Source organism: Petromyzon marinus, chromosome 7, assembly GCF_048934315.1.
Source record: "Petromyzon marinus isolate PM22_M1 ecotype Great Lakes invasive population chromosome 7, UKy_Petmar_22M1.pri1.0, whole genome shotgun sequence".
Taxonomy (NCBI): domain Eukaryota; kingdom Metazoa; phylum Chordata; class Hyperoartia; order Petromyzontiformes; family Petromyzontidae; genus Petromyzon; species Petromyzon marinus.
This window is the reverse complement of record NC_133673.1, coordinates 8,133,636-8,148,401: the sequence shown is the minus strand read 5'-3', so window position 1 is coordinate 8,148,401 and position 14,766 is coordinate 8,133,636. Positions and strand designations below refer to the sequence as shown.

The following is a 14,766-nucleotide window of genomic DNA, read 5'->3' as shown; positions in this document are numbered from 1 at the left end:
AGCACGTGAGACACTGCGTTTAAAATAGAAAATTCTATTCTGTAATTTGATGAACGTGTGATATTATTGTGTATACATATACGGTCATTTAGTCCAGAGGTGACGTTTAAAGTCATGGGGGTTGTTTGACCATACTTCGCCACGTTGGTTACCGTCCAAAATGTGTTTTGCCGCACCGCCCTCTGCTGGACAACAGTCCGACAAGTTTCGAGAGCACGATTTGCTATGCATGGAAGCTGCTCATCCAATAACTTATTCAGGCTCCAAACCTGTTGAACCTTTAAGACGTGACGACTTCGGGGTGACTAGGTGATTTGTCATACGAAATTATATTTGTGCATTATTATAGTTGTTTTGTAGAGTGATTGACATTCAAAAGCATGATTTATGGGGAGTTCCCTTTGACAAGTCACCAGTCACTTCCCGTGGAATGTGCAGGGTCTGGTCATCTGTATTGCACTAGGTGGCGCAAAAGTCCCAACTTTACTCCGATGTTGCATGCATCAGCCATGATCAATTTACTGACGGCTGGTGTTCGTTGGTTCCAATGTAAGTGCCATTGAATGGTGTCCGTTAAAGTAATGACCAGTGTTACGCCGATTTTAAACAGCCAGTTTCTCTTGTAAGGCAGTTCTCGTTTTAAATGATAAATGCTTGGTTTAAAATTGTTATAGCATATATTTGTGGGAGCGGTGGCCAATTATCACGAAAAAGTATAAACATGGAGTACTATCACAAGAATAGTTGTACGCATATGATAGTCCTGTATTGTCCTAAGATCCAGTTTTCAAACCACGTATGTCACCACTGGTACAAACAGTAGTTTATCTGTATAGCGGCCAATGCAATATTGGATGCAGACCTCATGCCACAGTTCATGATTTAGCGGTGCAACAATCCACACCAAACTAATGCCTGCCTACAAGCCAATTTCATCACTCCATCACCTCAATTCATGCGGTCTTGAGCAGGTTCCATGAGTTGGCTCCGTCATTCTTGATCATCGGTCATCCTCCCAGCCCACCTACTTTCCTTAAGCTTGAATTAATACATATCTTTAATTTGCATGTTCTCCCATCCATGCGTTCCACTGTCTAACAATATTATTACAAGTACCTCATTCATCTTAACATGCATCTTTGCTCACTTTTTAGTGTCATACAGTATATGCATTATCTACTCGTATGACACGTATTCATCAGCTCATGATACCTGTATAATTGTGCAATGTTTTTTTATTGGAACGGGTTTACAGGACCCTGTAGTCACAGGTGGATTCCACATTTACCATCGTATACTGTACCAAAAAATTGCAACCTTTTACCACAACTCGTTAAATCACCAGGGAGAATGTAAGTATTTACACATCTGTTCAGCTTATTGCACACAACCGACCAAGTGACCCAACCACGAGTCGCCCGCAAAAAGGATGAGTCCAAATCGTGATTAGGGCTACCTACCCCATAATCCCTTTTTCAATGATGTACCACATTTTGCGAATCAGTAGCCCTATGGATAACACCACCATCGGAATTCACATCGATGGTTCAGCACTTCAGACAGTTGAGCACCACGTGATTTTCAGTATTTGCTGAGACCATCTATTTTCTCAACTTCCCTACCCAGACTCGATCATCAGTAACCACGTTTCACTTTCATCATTATTTCACAGATCATATCAATGTACCACCATCCTTCTCAACTCAACTTACTATTCTGTTGTACAAATTAATTACTTGAAGTGCCATAATTAAGGTGCTTATACATTAACATGATAGTATTGCAAGTGAATATCTATGAAAAAAAGATCACGCATTAGTGTGGTTTTAAACGAGTTTAATGACACAGGCACGCTCAGATATTCCATTTCTTGCAAAGGGTACAGCAATGCAGATTACGTCCTTGGGTTCAGCCTTATGTTTCAAAACGTGTGGGCATTTTCCACCACGTACGTCTAGCACAGTTAACAGTACTTATAACTTTGTGTTGCATGTAGTTACAGAGCAAAGCACAGTCAGTGGAGAGCATTAGTCAGTTAAAAGACTGCACAAACACATGATAACAAGTGCACATGCTCAACCAGTGGTATTGCAAACACTGAATGCGTGAAATATACTGACCAATCACATTTAATTACCATTTCTAAATTTTGATCACATTTATTTATTAAGATGTTAAGCTTATCACATTGGACACATTGACAAACATGAGTAGGTTTAAAAAATATGCACAGCCATTGTTAAATGGACCAAGAGCAAGCCAACACTCAAAGTTCATTGCAAATTGGTGATTCATTCTGTTAATTGGATAACTATTTACGTTGGCGTGAGAACGGCAAGGTCAACAACATTGATGCAAACTTTGTTTCCAGTACAGCACTCAAATAAAGTTTGTGAAAATGTTCAGACATTTAACGTTTGTGTCACTACTTCTGCTGTTACAAGGGCACACAAGGTATACACATGAACATTCAAAAGGTTTGTGGTGACAAACGATTACACTGGAAGCCTAACACACAATGTGCAAAGCTGTGCTCACTTAGGCTTAGGGAAGTATATATGCCTAGCAGTGCCAAAGCCAGAAATGTTTCCTTTCTAGATTCAAATGCCCGACGCTCAACATTACAGAACGTCGAGTTTTGCGACTCCCGTTTTAGAAGGTGAGCTCTTTCTGCACATTCCAGAGGGTCTCTGCACTCTTCTGAACCTGAGCCTCCTCTTCTTTCTTCAGGGTCTGGTTGATGATGTCAGTGATGCCCTCAGAGCCCAGCACACAGGGCAGGCTGAGGAAAACATCATCGTGGACTCCGTGCTGACCCTGCAACAAAAAGTGCAAACGCGTATTGGATAAGGCAGCACTCAGAAGAGGTCTAAGACATCCAGACCACGTGAATACATCTATCAATAATCATTGCCGACATAATAATAAAACACAGCAGTGTGTGTGTGTAGTTATCATGCAATTGCTAGTTTTGTTCTCACTTAATGTGGAAAACTAACAAACTCCGATTAGACAATTAAAGTGTCCTTATAAAGCCACATAAATGCAAACAAGGCAACCACATGAGCAAAGTTTAAGGAGACACTGAAAACATTCCATCTAGTGTCTCTGGCACAGCCAACGTGGCTTACACAGAGGTGGTGTGTGGTGCCGCATTAATTATACGAGTATTACCTTGCAATGCGTGGAGACGGGGTGCACGCGGCGCAAATTCTTCAGGATCGTCTCTGCAAGGTCGGCCACGCTCAGGCCAATGGCCCAGGAGGTGTAGCCCTTCAGCTTGATGACCTCGTAGGCACTAAAAAAAAACGTCCTAGGTGGTCAATATGCTGTGCACAAAGAATCACTCTTGACTTTAAATATTACTCAGCAGAACATACCTTTTCAAACATATCCTTTATACATTCATTACATTTTGACACAAGTCATAAATGTTATACATGAAAATAAAATGTTACCAATTGATTCAAGTTTTTTAACTGTGTATTTTAGAGTCTTTGTGCGTGCATCATTACATGTATAGAATTTTCAAGCACACGGATGTTAAATGTGCATAGTTAGCAGAAGCCTACCTGTCCACCACCTGCTTGTGCACAGACTTCCAGTCCTCACCATCCTTGGGCGTGCCGATGTCAGGGTTCAGGGACTGCAGGCCAACCCCGGCCACGTTCACGCCACTCCAAACAGGCACTTGCAGAACACAAGCAAAGCATGCTCACAATGATTAAAATACATATTGAATCATTTTAATTTTTATAATTCAATGAATAGGTGCAAAGGATGACATAAAACATAAGAGATTGTGTTTTCTTCTCTTGTACATTAAAACTCACAAATTTTAATGCAAAAGTTGTGACATTAAGTAATCTAGATGGGGGTAAACACACAATCCTAAAATCAATATTAGCTATATCACAATGAGCCTTATTCCAGCCACACAAGAAATTTAACTGTACGTTACAGCCCTTTATCAATTCACTGCTGGACAAAGACATCCCAACACCATGGACGTTATTTCATCAAACTTGGAGGGGTGAAGTGGGGGTGAGAGTACCAAATACTGGTTCAGATGTAACTGCCACAATAACGTTCGCCAGTTCCGCGAATAGAACCAAGGTGGCCGGGCTCCAAAAGGTAGTGCACTACAACCACTGTGCCACTGCTCCTAATAATGAATATAAAATGTAATTGCTTGCTTGCAGTTGTGGGAGACCAGCCATTTTCTTACCGCTGGAGTCACCGTGCTCGCCGATGATCCAGCCATGGCAGCTGGCAGAGTTGACGCCCAGGCGCTCGCTCATCAGGTAGCGGAAGCGAGCAGAATCCAGATTGCAGCCACTGCCGATGACGCGATGTTTGGGCAGCCCGCTCAGCTTCCACGCCACGTAGGTCAAGATGTCCACTGTCACGCACAAGGGAGAAAATGCTGTGAGCTCCAGTTGAAAAAGAAAATGTATAAAGACTAACCGCTTCAATCCACGGTGATCATTATGCAGTGTCAAATCGTGATCGCAAAAATGTATCGTGTAGGGATTGTGAAAACAAAATTACTCATTATCCTACCTCTTGTGACTCAAAGCAATGGAGACTAAAATAAATAGCCGGGTACAAAGAAACAAGTGAACAATTTACTAAGAGCATGAGGTTGCCATCTCGCCACTCTTTGTAGGGCCTCACCGGGGTTGGAGACGACAAGGAGGATGCAGTTGGGGCTGTACTTGACGATGTTGGGGATGATGAACTTGAAAATGTTGACGTTGCGCTGCACGAGGTTGAGGCGGCTCTCGCCCTCCTGCTGGCGCGCACCCGCGGTCACGACCACGAGGCGGGAGCCAGCCGTCACCGAGTAATCTACACAAGCACCCGCAAGTGTCACTCGCAAATGCATGGTCCATCAAGGAATACAACCTTGGCAAATATATATTTTACTTCCAAAAAAAACACTGATAAAAATATACATTAAAGAGCACAAACATTTGAAAACCCCTTTTTAAAATAAAAGGTTTTTTAACTGCACTTGTCCATCTGCGAGGTGCCCAGTGTATTCTGGCATCTGGTCACAATTAATACACACCCTTGTCAGCCACAATCTTTGCCGTCTTGAGGAAGAGGCTCCCGTGCAGCAGATCCATCATCTCCCCCTTGAGGCGGTCTTCAACCACATCCACAAGGGCCAGCTCGTCCGCCAAGTCCTGTCGTGCGTCACAACCGTGTCCTCAAGTTACCCTCAGTGCTCAAACTCACCACCGCCCACAATGCCAGAGGCAATACGCAATAAGCAACCTTAAATATACGACACCCATAAGAACTGAACTATGCCAACATTTTTTAAATATAGCGTTATGTCTATGAAGTACCAACAAAACACCATGAAACACCTTGCACCAGCTACAACTTGGCTTATTAAAACGCTTTGGTGGCAAGAATTTACAATACTATAAAGTATGTTTTTACATATTATAAAATCCTTGGTTAAGTATCATATTTAAAATGGAAAGCTTGCTTCGAAACATTCACTATGAATAATTTTCAAGGGATTACTACAGTGGGTCACTCCTAGTGTGCAGGACTTCCATTCACTTTGTTTAAGTGATACAAGGAAATGTGACTTTTACAACGACATTCCTAAACAAAGTTACACAGAAATATAGACCTCAAGTGGATTAACAGATAATGCTGTACCTTTTAAAAGTATTTTCAGCAAACTCATAGCTCAGCATGAAAAAGGAACTTGTTTTTTAGATGCATGACAAGCTTAAGCATGCAAACAAAGAAGCAGGTTGCTTAGAACTGCAAAAAAGTTTCACTGAGTACAGATTGCCAAGTCAGATTTGAAGAGACCTTGTAAAAAATATAATTCTGTACAACAGGCACAAAAGACCTACGTTCAAAGCTTTCATTTGCAAACACTACTCGATTCCTAGCTAATATTACTTAAATGTATTTATGATTTACCAGCTATATTTTCAACATCGTCCACTGCCATACAAGTTTTAAACACAAAATGTGTATGTAAACATCACCAACAATTCTGGAGTACATTGTGATAGTCTAGTCTTAAAACACCATTAAAATAAATTTGAGCAAATGTGATCGACTGACAGCAGCAGTGAATCAGTCGGACAACTGTGGACCAGTTTCATCATTTGGACTCATCAGCACATCAGAAAATGCTGATGGTTTTTGCATAAGTTGTTTTAAACGTAAGTATTTCCATCATTTCCAGATTTGAATATCACACAAAAGCCAGCCTTACATTTTCTATTCTTATAATTGTTGGTGTGTCAAACTGGTTCAGGGACAAACTCTTATTTGCCCTTTGCATGGGAGGGATAAATAGCCGACAGAAATATCCGAGGTGCAGAAAGAGGAGCCATCCCCCAAAAATAGCCAATACGATTACCTCCTAATACAGCACCAACAAGAAAGTAGAGTGAGAACATAAAACAGACACTGTACCACATTATAAACCACATAGTATACCACTTTCACGATGGCGTTAAATGTAAAGTAACACAATACAGGGCAATACAGGATGCAAAGCATCCCCTTAAATTGCAGATGCAAAATACTGCTAATAAATACAAATGTTTTGTTAAAAGTACACTATTTTAATCAATGGCCAGCTTTTTTTTTAAACTACAACTTAAGCATGAGTACTGCATTGTGTAAGAGGCCTATCATAATTTAGCAGTTGTGACTGTGGGCAGACCTCGTGGAACAAGAGGTGTTTATGCAGGCGTTTGACTGTTTGCCACTGTCAATGACCTCTGGTCGGAAAAAAACGGATCAGTGAGAAGAGCAGAAGTCCATTTCACCAAATGGAGACGTATACAGTGCATGCAATACAAATATAGCTACGTGAATAGTTACTTTATTTGTAAATGAGCATACTTGCTCATGTGCATTATTAGAACTAACCTTACATTTATTTCGGCTTTGCTATGGCTGCTCCCACAAAATGTGGTTCGGTGGCTTTGTAGCTCATGACTACAATCTATGTCAAACATGATTTACAGACACCATTGCAGCAGCACGATTAATATTCAACCAAAAGATTAGACTTTCAACCCATGTTGTGCACTTTAACATCAAACTATCTATATGCAATGCACGGATTTAATGTTATAAAATTTATGAAAATATTTATACAATGATAAATATGAATAATGTTATATTCTTGGTTCTTTCGGTAAAGTCACGTAGAAGGGAAACAAAATAATAAAAATATAAAACAATAAAATTCTCAAATTTTCTTGTTGTGGTTTTCACAACTGATGATGATTGCTTGTGTTGCAGTCGAAACGTCGTGAGAATTTCATTGTTTAATATTTGTATTATTTTGTTTCCCTTCTACGTGACTTTACCGAAAGAACCAAGAATATGAATCCCTGCAGTCACGAAAGCTTTAAATCTAAAATCATGTTGTTTGAATGGTTTGTTTAAAATGGATAAGGGGACAATGTTTGAAATAGCAAGGATTAAACAAAAGCAAACAAAAATGGGGACAGATAAAGGTTGCTAAAGGTCCAGATAAAGGCAGATTGAGGTCCAAGATTGTACAATAGGCAATGAAATGTATGCCACAAGAGTGCGTACGTTTAGTGCATACAGATTCTTGAGTGAGAGCCCACAGGCAGCTGGCAGTAAAAGTCAAATTAAATTTAGGCCACGTTTGAAGCCTCTGGGGCTTCTCGTACCCCTTGGGACTCGAGGCGAGTTCCAAGGGGTACCACTTGTTCAAGGACCAGCATGGTAATGTTAGGGGTCTAAGTCTGGAGGTGGTGGTGTGTGTGGAGGTGTCCTTCTCACCCTGAGCAGGACGCTGATGGCAGCTGCCATGCCGACTTGGCCGACACCAACGATGGTCACCTTGCTGTGGGGAGGATCCCTCTCCTTGCTGGGCACCATCTCGTGGATCAGCTTTCCCTTGGTGGATGCCATTGTGTCTCAGCTAGTTCTACATAGACACAACCGGAGCAGAACTTGATTACAAACGCCTCGCACATGCATATACAAATTGTATTTATATACTGTACTATGCTTATCGAGTATCATTACGTCCAAGGGACAAGTGTTCTGCAAATCCTGTGGATGTATTTTTCCACAACCTCTAATCTGCAATTGGCGTGGAACATTTGTGAACGTGCCTCATCATGCTTTGGCTGTACAAATTAGACGATTAACCGTGACATCTGTAGAAACTAAAATACCAGTGGCATGTCATACAATTACTGTATTTTTTTAGGGGTTTCAAGGGTTGTGAAATGTGCATCCAAATAACAAAATGTTAAATGCTTTACATTTTTGGTATCAAACTTTACAATATGCAATGGAATGTGAAATATGCATGCATTAAGAATGTTATCCACCCTCTAATAGGGGCGACTTTATAATTAACCCAAATTGAGATTGCGATAGAGTACTTGTATGTATATAGACAACAGTGACCCATATAAAGATTAACTATTAATTATCAAGCTCAAGATTCCTGCATATAGGATCTTGTTCATTCAAATGAAGCATGGACAGACAAAAAAAACTTGTGGGCAAGCCTTTAAATTGGATAACCAGTATTAAAACTTTCATACAGCGTTTTCTGCAGTGCAAACATATTGATCGGATGAACAAAGCAAAATTCCTGCTTACTGGTAACAAGACGTTCAGTACAGTGCATTGACAAGCGTGGCGTTTGTGCACCATGAACACTTACATTTGTTTTTGGTCACATGCAATCCGCACAACAGTTCGTGTGACCGACAAGCATATATTTAACTTGCACAAGACAAATACAACCGCTGCAATCCTTGGCGACACAAGCAGCAGGTTATTTTAAATGTAACATTTAACTTTTCTTCAGCAGCATCCTATAGTTGCCAAACCCCAAGCAAACTATATTATATAATCTAATAAAGCACTCTGGGGCATAAAAAAAAACCCAGTGGTCTGCTTGGTAGAAATTCTAAGTCATTTTCTCTCTTGCCTGCCATGAATGGTTACGGCGGCTGCTGCTGCTGCACGTACACCAGTGTACAGTCACTCCTACTCATGTGGCCAGTGACTCAATTTCCGTTATGACACAGCATTTATACGTCAACTAACGATTAGTAACTGACAATCCAGAGAGAAAAGATAAAAAAAAATATTGCAATGGCTATGTCTACATTTTTCACAGCATTAATGATGAATTAGCATGTTACTTGCACAATAACTCGGTTCAATGTAGCAGTACATGTAATAGAAACCAAACACCCACTGTGCAAACCAAACCTGCAGTCATTACGTGTTGCTCTGGCAAAGGGCCTCCATCACAATCAGTGGGGGGGGGGGGGGCATATAATTGGCATCTGGTATTCAACAACAATCGTCAAAGGTGACAGATGTTGGGGGCCATATATCTAATACAATTATAACTTTAAAAATACTGCAGTACATTAGTATAGACTTGTGGAGGTAGTAATATATATTGCTGGATAAAACACAGGTCATACAAATGCATTCCCTCAACTTATTTGGCACCGAGCCACTCCTAAAGGTGTGTCTCCTTCGTATGGAATGTGGTTGTTACCTTTAGGGGACATGCTTACGGAAGAAATCAGCAAAATAGCAACTCTTTACACTGACCATAAAGATCGCTCTTACGCTATTCAAGCTACGAGCAAAGATAATACCCTAAGCCCTAATCATGTATGACGATTAGTTTCACATATTAACTAGATTTACCAACTTAAATGTGCAAGCCATTAAAGTTACATTAGAACATTTGCACAATTACACAATCTTATCTTACTGCAAATGGCAACATCATTTTTTTAAAAGTATCTTGCACATACAAACTCTTGTTGATGGATTTATTTACTCTATTTAGGAAATAAATTCCGATTACAAAAAATTATGTGCATATAACTTTGGTTTACTGAAGTACTATACTGATGATTTGACATTTAAGTCCTGCATCAATCCACTGCTAAAATATGATTTTTCCCACGCCATATAACCAATGGGAGTTCTCTGGCCATACTTCACCACTCCGGTCAGTGCGAGTTGGTGAAGGCGGGGGGGGGTCAGATAACACTGGCCAATGATACGAGTCATAGGCAAGCAAATTACTCAGGGCGCGGGTTTCCCATAGTTGCCTTAGTATCGGTGTGAATTCATTTCGTCCTCCAGCAAAAAGCATAGCCCAGCCAAATAGCACAGGCCCTTCCTTGCCTACGTGGCCAAAAAGGTGGGGTGTGTGTTTTTCAACAAAACTGAAATTCCAACAAAACTAAATTTAGACATTAATATTTAACATTTTATAAGTCTATGCAAATCAACGCAGGCAACGTTCATACATTGTTTAATTTACAGGCAATGTTAAAACCCATACACAAAATTATATTTAGAATTATGCTACTAAACCAAGTGTCTTTACTTAAACCTATAAAAAATATATTTTCCAGGAGGAAAACACACCAAGAATAAAGTACTTGCAATGTACACCAACATGAAACGGTAACGACCCGCGATACAATAAAAACTCAACTTTCTATTTTACATACAATTATTGTAATTATTAGCGAGGAAAAGAATATCAATTATCCAGTCTTCTATTTCGTGATAGAACACAATGTAACAAAGAAATTAAGCCTATACATTTCCCACAATGACAAGTGCCCACCCGTGATGTAAAAGATAACTAAATAATGAATAACCCTGGGAGCATAGGAGCGCGGGCGGCTGGTCTGACATCCCACGCCAAGGGCGTTTATAACCCAGACGCTTAGCTTGCAGCCTGACCTCCGGGAAGACATTAACAGTCTAACATTTATACTTTGCGGGACTATTTAATCACCATTCCAGGTGTAAAATTAACACTCTTAACATGACAAAACACATCCGCAAAGTCTTCATAGCAAATTAAGGGCTGCACAATGCTTAAGTAGGTCAACTCGTGCCCAAAAATGCAACTCGTGCACCAATATTTTGCCTGTTACGTTTCACTGTACATAATTTTTTTAGATGTTTAAGAACGTATAGTCGGACTTACAAACTTCAAATCGAAATAGATAGTCGGACTTGTTTCGAATATCAACCTTCCTCCAACGTGGCTCCATTTCGTGGAGGTGGTGTTTGCGCATCCATCCTCCACTCGAAATTGTCCACTACAATGGACAATTCTTAAGTGCATGATGCACAGGACAATCCACTGCTAGATGAGGGTCTCCTCAAGCCGTGCCAGTCCTAGGGGCTATTTGATAATACTTCACCGCGCTGGTCAGTGTGGGTTGGTGGTGGTGAAGGATACCAATACGATACAATGGATTATGTTACACTGTCCTCATTTACATATCACATTTGGTCCGAAACGAGTCAAGGCGAAACCTATTTTTTTTAAGGAAGACCTGGGTAACAACAAAAATTGTGCGTTCCAAATTAACCATCGCCTTTTTATCGGAAGGTTCAATTCAGCAAAATGTATGGTTGTACCTCTGAAAAAAAAGAGCTTCATAGCTCATCGGATTCCTCCAGTATAAATAAATATTCTGATCGCTGCAGAAGCTGGTTGAGGGCTTCCCGGTACAAGGCCACAATGACATCCATGGTGACCATCTGAATGCAATGCAACAGGATATCATCGCAAGCCGTTGCATAATTCCACATTACCCCCAACTAATCGGCCTATACACGACACAATTATCACACGCATGGCAGCGAGGTTGATTAAACAGGCGCATATAAATTAAGCCAGACTTTACATAACGGGTTTTTTTCTCCTCTCTGTCAACGACAAAGGGACGAATATATAATTATTATTTTTATGTCAGGCGCAGAATGAACGTTCCTTCACGCAGCATCGGCCTCACAAAGAGGCAAAAAAAATTGACATTCCTTACTCAACGACGACTCGGGTTGCTGTTAATGTGTGTTGCGTGATTAGTGAATAACGTCATATAAATAACGCGGTTGCCGCTTGCTAATGCTCACACGTACTGGGGCGCACGACGACGGTGAGAAGGAGCGAGGAGGGGAGGCGGACGCAGTCGGCGGAGCGGGACGCGGAGTGCGTCAGAAGCGGGGGCGCGCGCCTTCCTCTAGCCCCGGTGACGTCATCACGCACGCGGGCCAGCGCCTCTCCCTCGTCGCTCGCGACGTCATCACGCAGGCGAGTACTCTGCGCGCAAGCCGCTCGCCCTGCTGACGTCATCACGCACGCGGGCGAACCCCTCTCCCTCGTCGCTCGTGACGTCATCACGCACGCGGGCGAGCCCCTCTCCCTCGTCCGCTAGTGAGACGGCACCACGCGCGCGGTCGAGCACTCTCCGCGCAATTCCGCTCAGGCCGTCATGACGTCATCACGCACGCGAAGAAACACCTCGCCTCCACCGCCAACCCTCATCCAATCACGCGCGCGCAACTCTACCGCAGCCTTCGACCGCTTGACGTCTCGCGCACGGAGGGGGGGGGTGACCACACACCCCCCCCGCCCCCCACCGTTTGCACGCGCGGGCAGCGAGTGTCACATCTCGCGTGACGTCACCGCGCACGCTGTCAATGCGACATACGTACGCGTGACGTCATTGCGCACCCTCATCGCACTGGGCTTCGTCCGCCGTTAGTTCGTGTGACGTCATCACGCAACACCCCCACCCCATTATTATCGAGCGTGCATCCACTTCGTGAAATAAATTGTCACAAAATATTTATCTCCACATAAAAAAAATAAAGGCATTTCTTACACAACCCATTAGCCGGACGACCTTCTGCGAGTGCTTTTATGTGTTTTTTTTTCATGTGGAAAGGATATGTGGAGACATCGCTTATTTATTTTGTCCTTGATATTCTCGACAACGACAAACTACTCGGGGAACCAACGTTACAATTACATAACTTAAGCACTGCCTATACGGTAATGCATTGTAACATGGTAGCATTTAAACTGAAATACCATTCAAATGAACGCTTTTGCTAAGGTGGTAAAGAGTAACAATTTTCCAGCCCAATGAACTGCACATTAAATTAATTCAGTAAAAAGTGTTAGATGCCCTGCTGATATATTTTACTGTCCCATTTAATTTAGTGTATAAGTTGGTATCATGTTTTGGTATCATTAAATAAAGTATTTATTTAGAAGGGAAACAATAAAAATAATGGAAAGTATTTATTATTTTGTTGTTTCCCTTCTACGTGACTTTACCGAAAGAACCAAGACTATGAATCTCTGCAGTCACGAAAGCTTTAAATCATAAGTTGGTATCATGTTTCATAATGAATGGCCCTGACTTCTCGAGCAAGCGTCTTTCTATTCGTCTGGTCCACCTGTTTTCAGCCATTACCTTTTTGTAAAGTCATTGTGCCCATTGATTGTCTCCTCGAGCCTGTAAATCGAGTTTCCGAGCATCCACATTGCAGGAGCATTACTCCATCCTGACGCTGAAGGAGCATTGTTGATCTATTGCCAACTCAGTTTCCACGATTGCATCAGGAGTTGCAGCATCAGCGGCCTTATACAACCTGTCGCCTACTCACAATGACAAAATATGTTCGAATTAATCAAACATGGAATGAAGTGCGTGGCTGTGTTTAATTTATAATAAAGTGTTTTTGGGGTTAGATCGCGTAAGTTTAAATGTGTCGGAACCCTCCACCACCCGACACAGCCAGAAAGGTTTGTCACGTAAAAAAAAAGCGCCAATGAGTTACTACTTCAGACCACCGGTGTGTTGGAGAGTGAATCCACAACGTTTTCAATTTTAATACGACGTTTCGCTGGCAATTTACATCAACCAGCATCGGGCGATTTGACAGAATAGTGAAGCAATCCACCTGATTCCGGTCTTAATAGCGGCCTGGAAGCGTATTGTTAAGTAATACATCTTACAAATACATTGCTTGTAGAGGAAACACATGCAGATGAACTGATTACTCATCTTACATATAATTACAATAACCCTTCTCCCCCCAACCTTCTCCGCCTCTGATCTCTGCACCTGATGGGGTCAGTGATGACGTCATCTTGCTCAATTTAAGACCCGAAGCAGGTGGATTTATTCACTATTCTGGCAAATCGCCCGATGATGATGGTTGATGTGATTACCAGCGAAATGTAACGGCACTCAAATTGTAAATGTTGTGCATTTACTCTCCAACACACCGGTGGGCTGAAGTAGTCACTATTTGGCGCGTGGTTTACGTGACAAACATTACTGGCTGTGTCGGGTGGTGGACGGTTACGACGCATTTATACGTATGCATTCTAACCCAAATGCATGTATTATAAATAATATCGGTCGCGAAAGCCTACGTGTTAAACTGTTTAATTTATGTCATAAATACAAACCAAATCGTATTCCTTGCCATGACCCCCTTGCCCTCCAATGCAGTCCCATCATCAATTTTTCTAGGTGTATCGAGATGTGGTTGCACTTCGATGCTAACTAAATCTGAATAATTCGAGTCGTTTGTGTGTTAATGATTTATTCTTTCGAATGGCTGATGTAGATGCCGAACAACTACAATTTCACATTGAGGTGGTCAACCGCATCAGGAGTAGAGGAGTGTATCATCGCTGTGCTGTCTCCTTCGTATTTGTGGATCGGGCATTGCATCTTTATGTTGGAAGTCTGTTCTGGATGATCACAGTCGCAAACTACTGGAGAGTTTTTGATTTGCCATTTGTGCATCAGGTATCCGCATCTTCCATGGTCTGTGGGGATGCAGTTTAGGGTGGATCATGAGCTTCGTGGAAGATCAAATCGAGGCATATTCTGCGTTGGGTCTTTC

At 41.8% G+C, this 14,766-nt stretch overlaps 1 protein-coding gene across 2 annotated transcripts; it reads right to left on the bottom strand.

Moving 5' to 3' along the window:
* Window positions 1-1,819: 1,819 nt before the first annotated feature.
* On the bottom strand, window positions 1,820-12,129 carry LOC103091776 (L-lactate dehydrogenase). 2 transcript variants are annotated; one of them, XM_032948936.2, is made up of 8 exons: window positions 11,977-12,129; window positions 7,813-7,960; window positions 5,075-5,192; window positions 4,678-4,851; window positions 4,229-4,402; window positions 3,573-3,690; window positions 3,175-3,298; window positions 1,820-2,817 (listed from the first exon to the last, which is right to left on the bottom strand). In XM_032948936.2, the coding sequence occupies exons 2-8, from the start codon at window positions 7,942-7,944 to the stop codon at window positions 2,653-2,655; spliced, it is 1,005 nt and encodes a 334-aa protein (XP_032804827.1). In that variant the 5' UTR covers window positions 7,945-7,960; window positions 11,977-12,129; the 3' UTR covers window positions 1,820-2,652. The 2 variants fall into 2 exon arrangements, with proteins under 2 accessions (XP_032804827.1, XP_032804828.1); XM_032948937.2 differs by having other exon boundaries at window positions 7,813-7,954; window positions 11,977-12,113.
* Between the last annotated feature and the right edge of the window lie 2,637 nt (window positions 12,130-14,766).

Bases quoted from the DNA above. Each gene is read 5' to 3' on its own strand.
- LOC103091776 (XM_032948936.2), bottom strand. From the start codon at position 7,944: ATGGCATCCACCAAGGGAAAGCTGATCCACGAGATGGTGCCCAGCAAG. The intron at 4,852-5,074 runs GTGTGTATTAAT...GTGCTTGTGTAG, and splicing joins AAAGATTGTGGCTGACAAGG to ATTACTCGGTGACGGCTGGC. The intron at 3,299-3,572 runs GTAGGCTTCTGC...GTTTTTTTTTAG, and splicing joins CACAAGCAGGTGGTGGACAG to TGCCTACGAGGTCATCAAGC.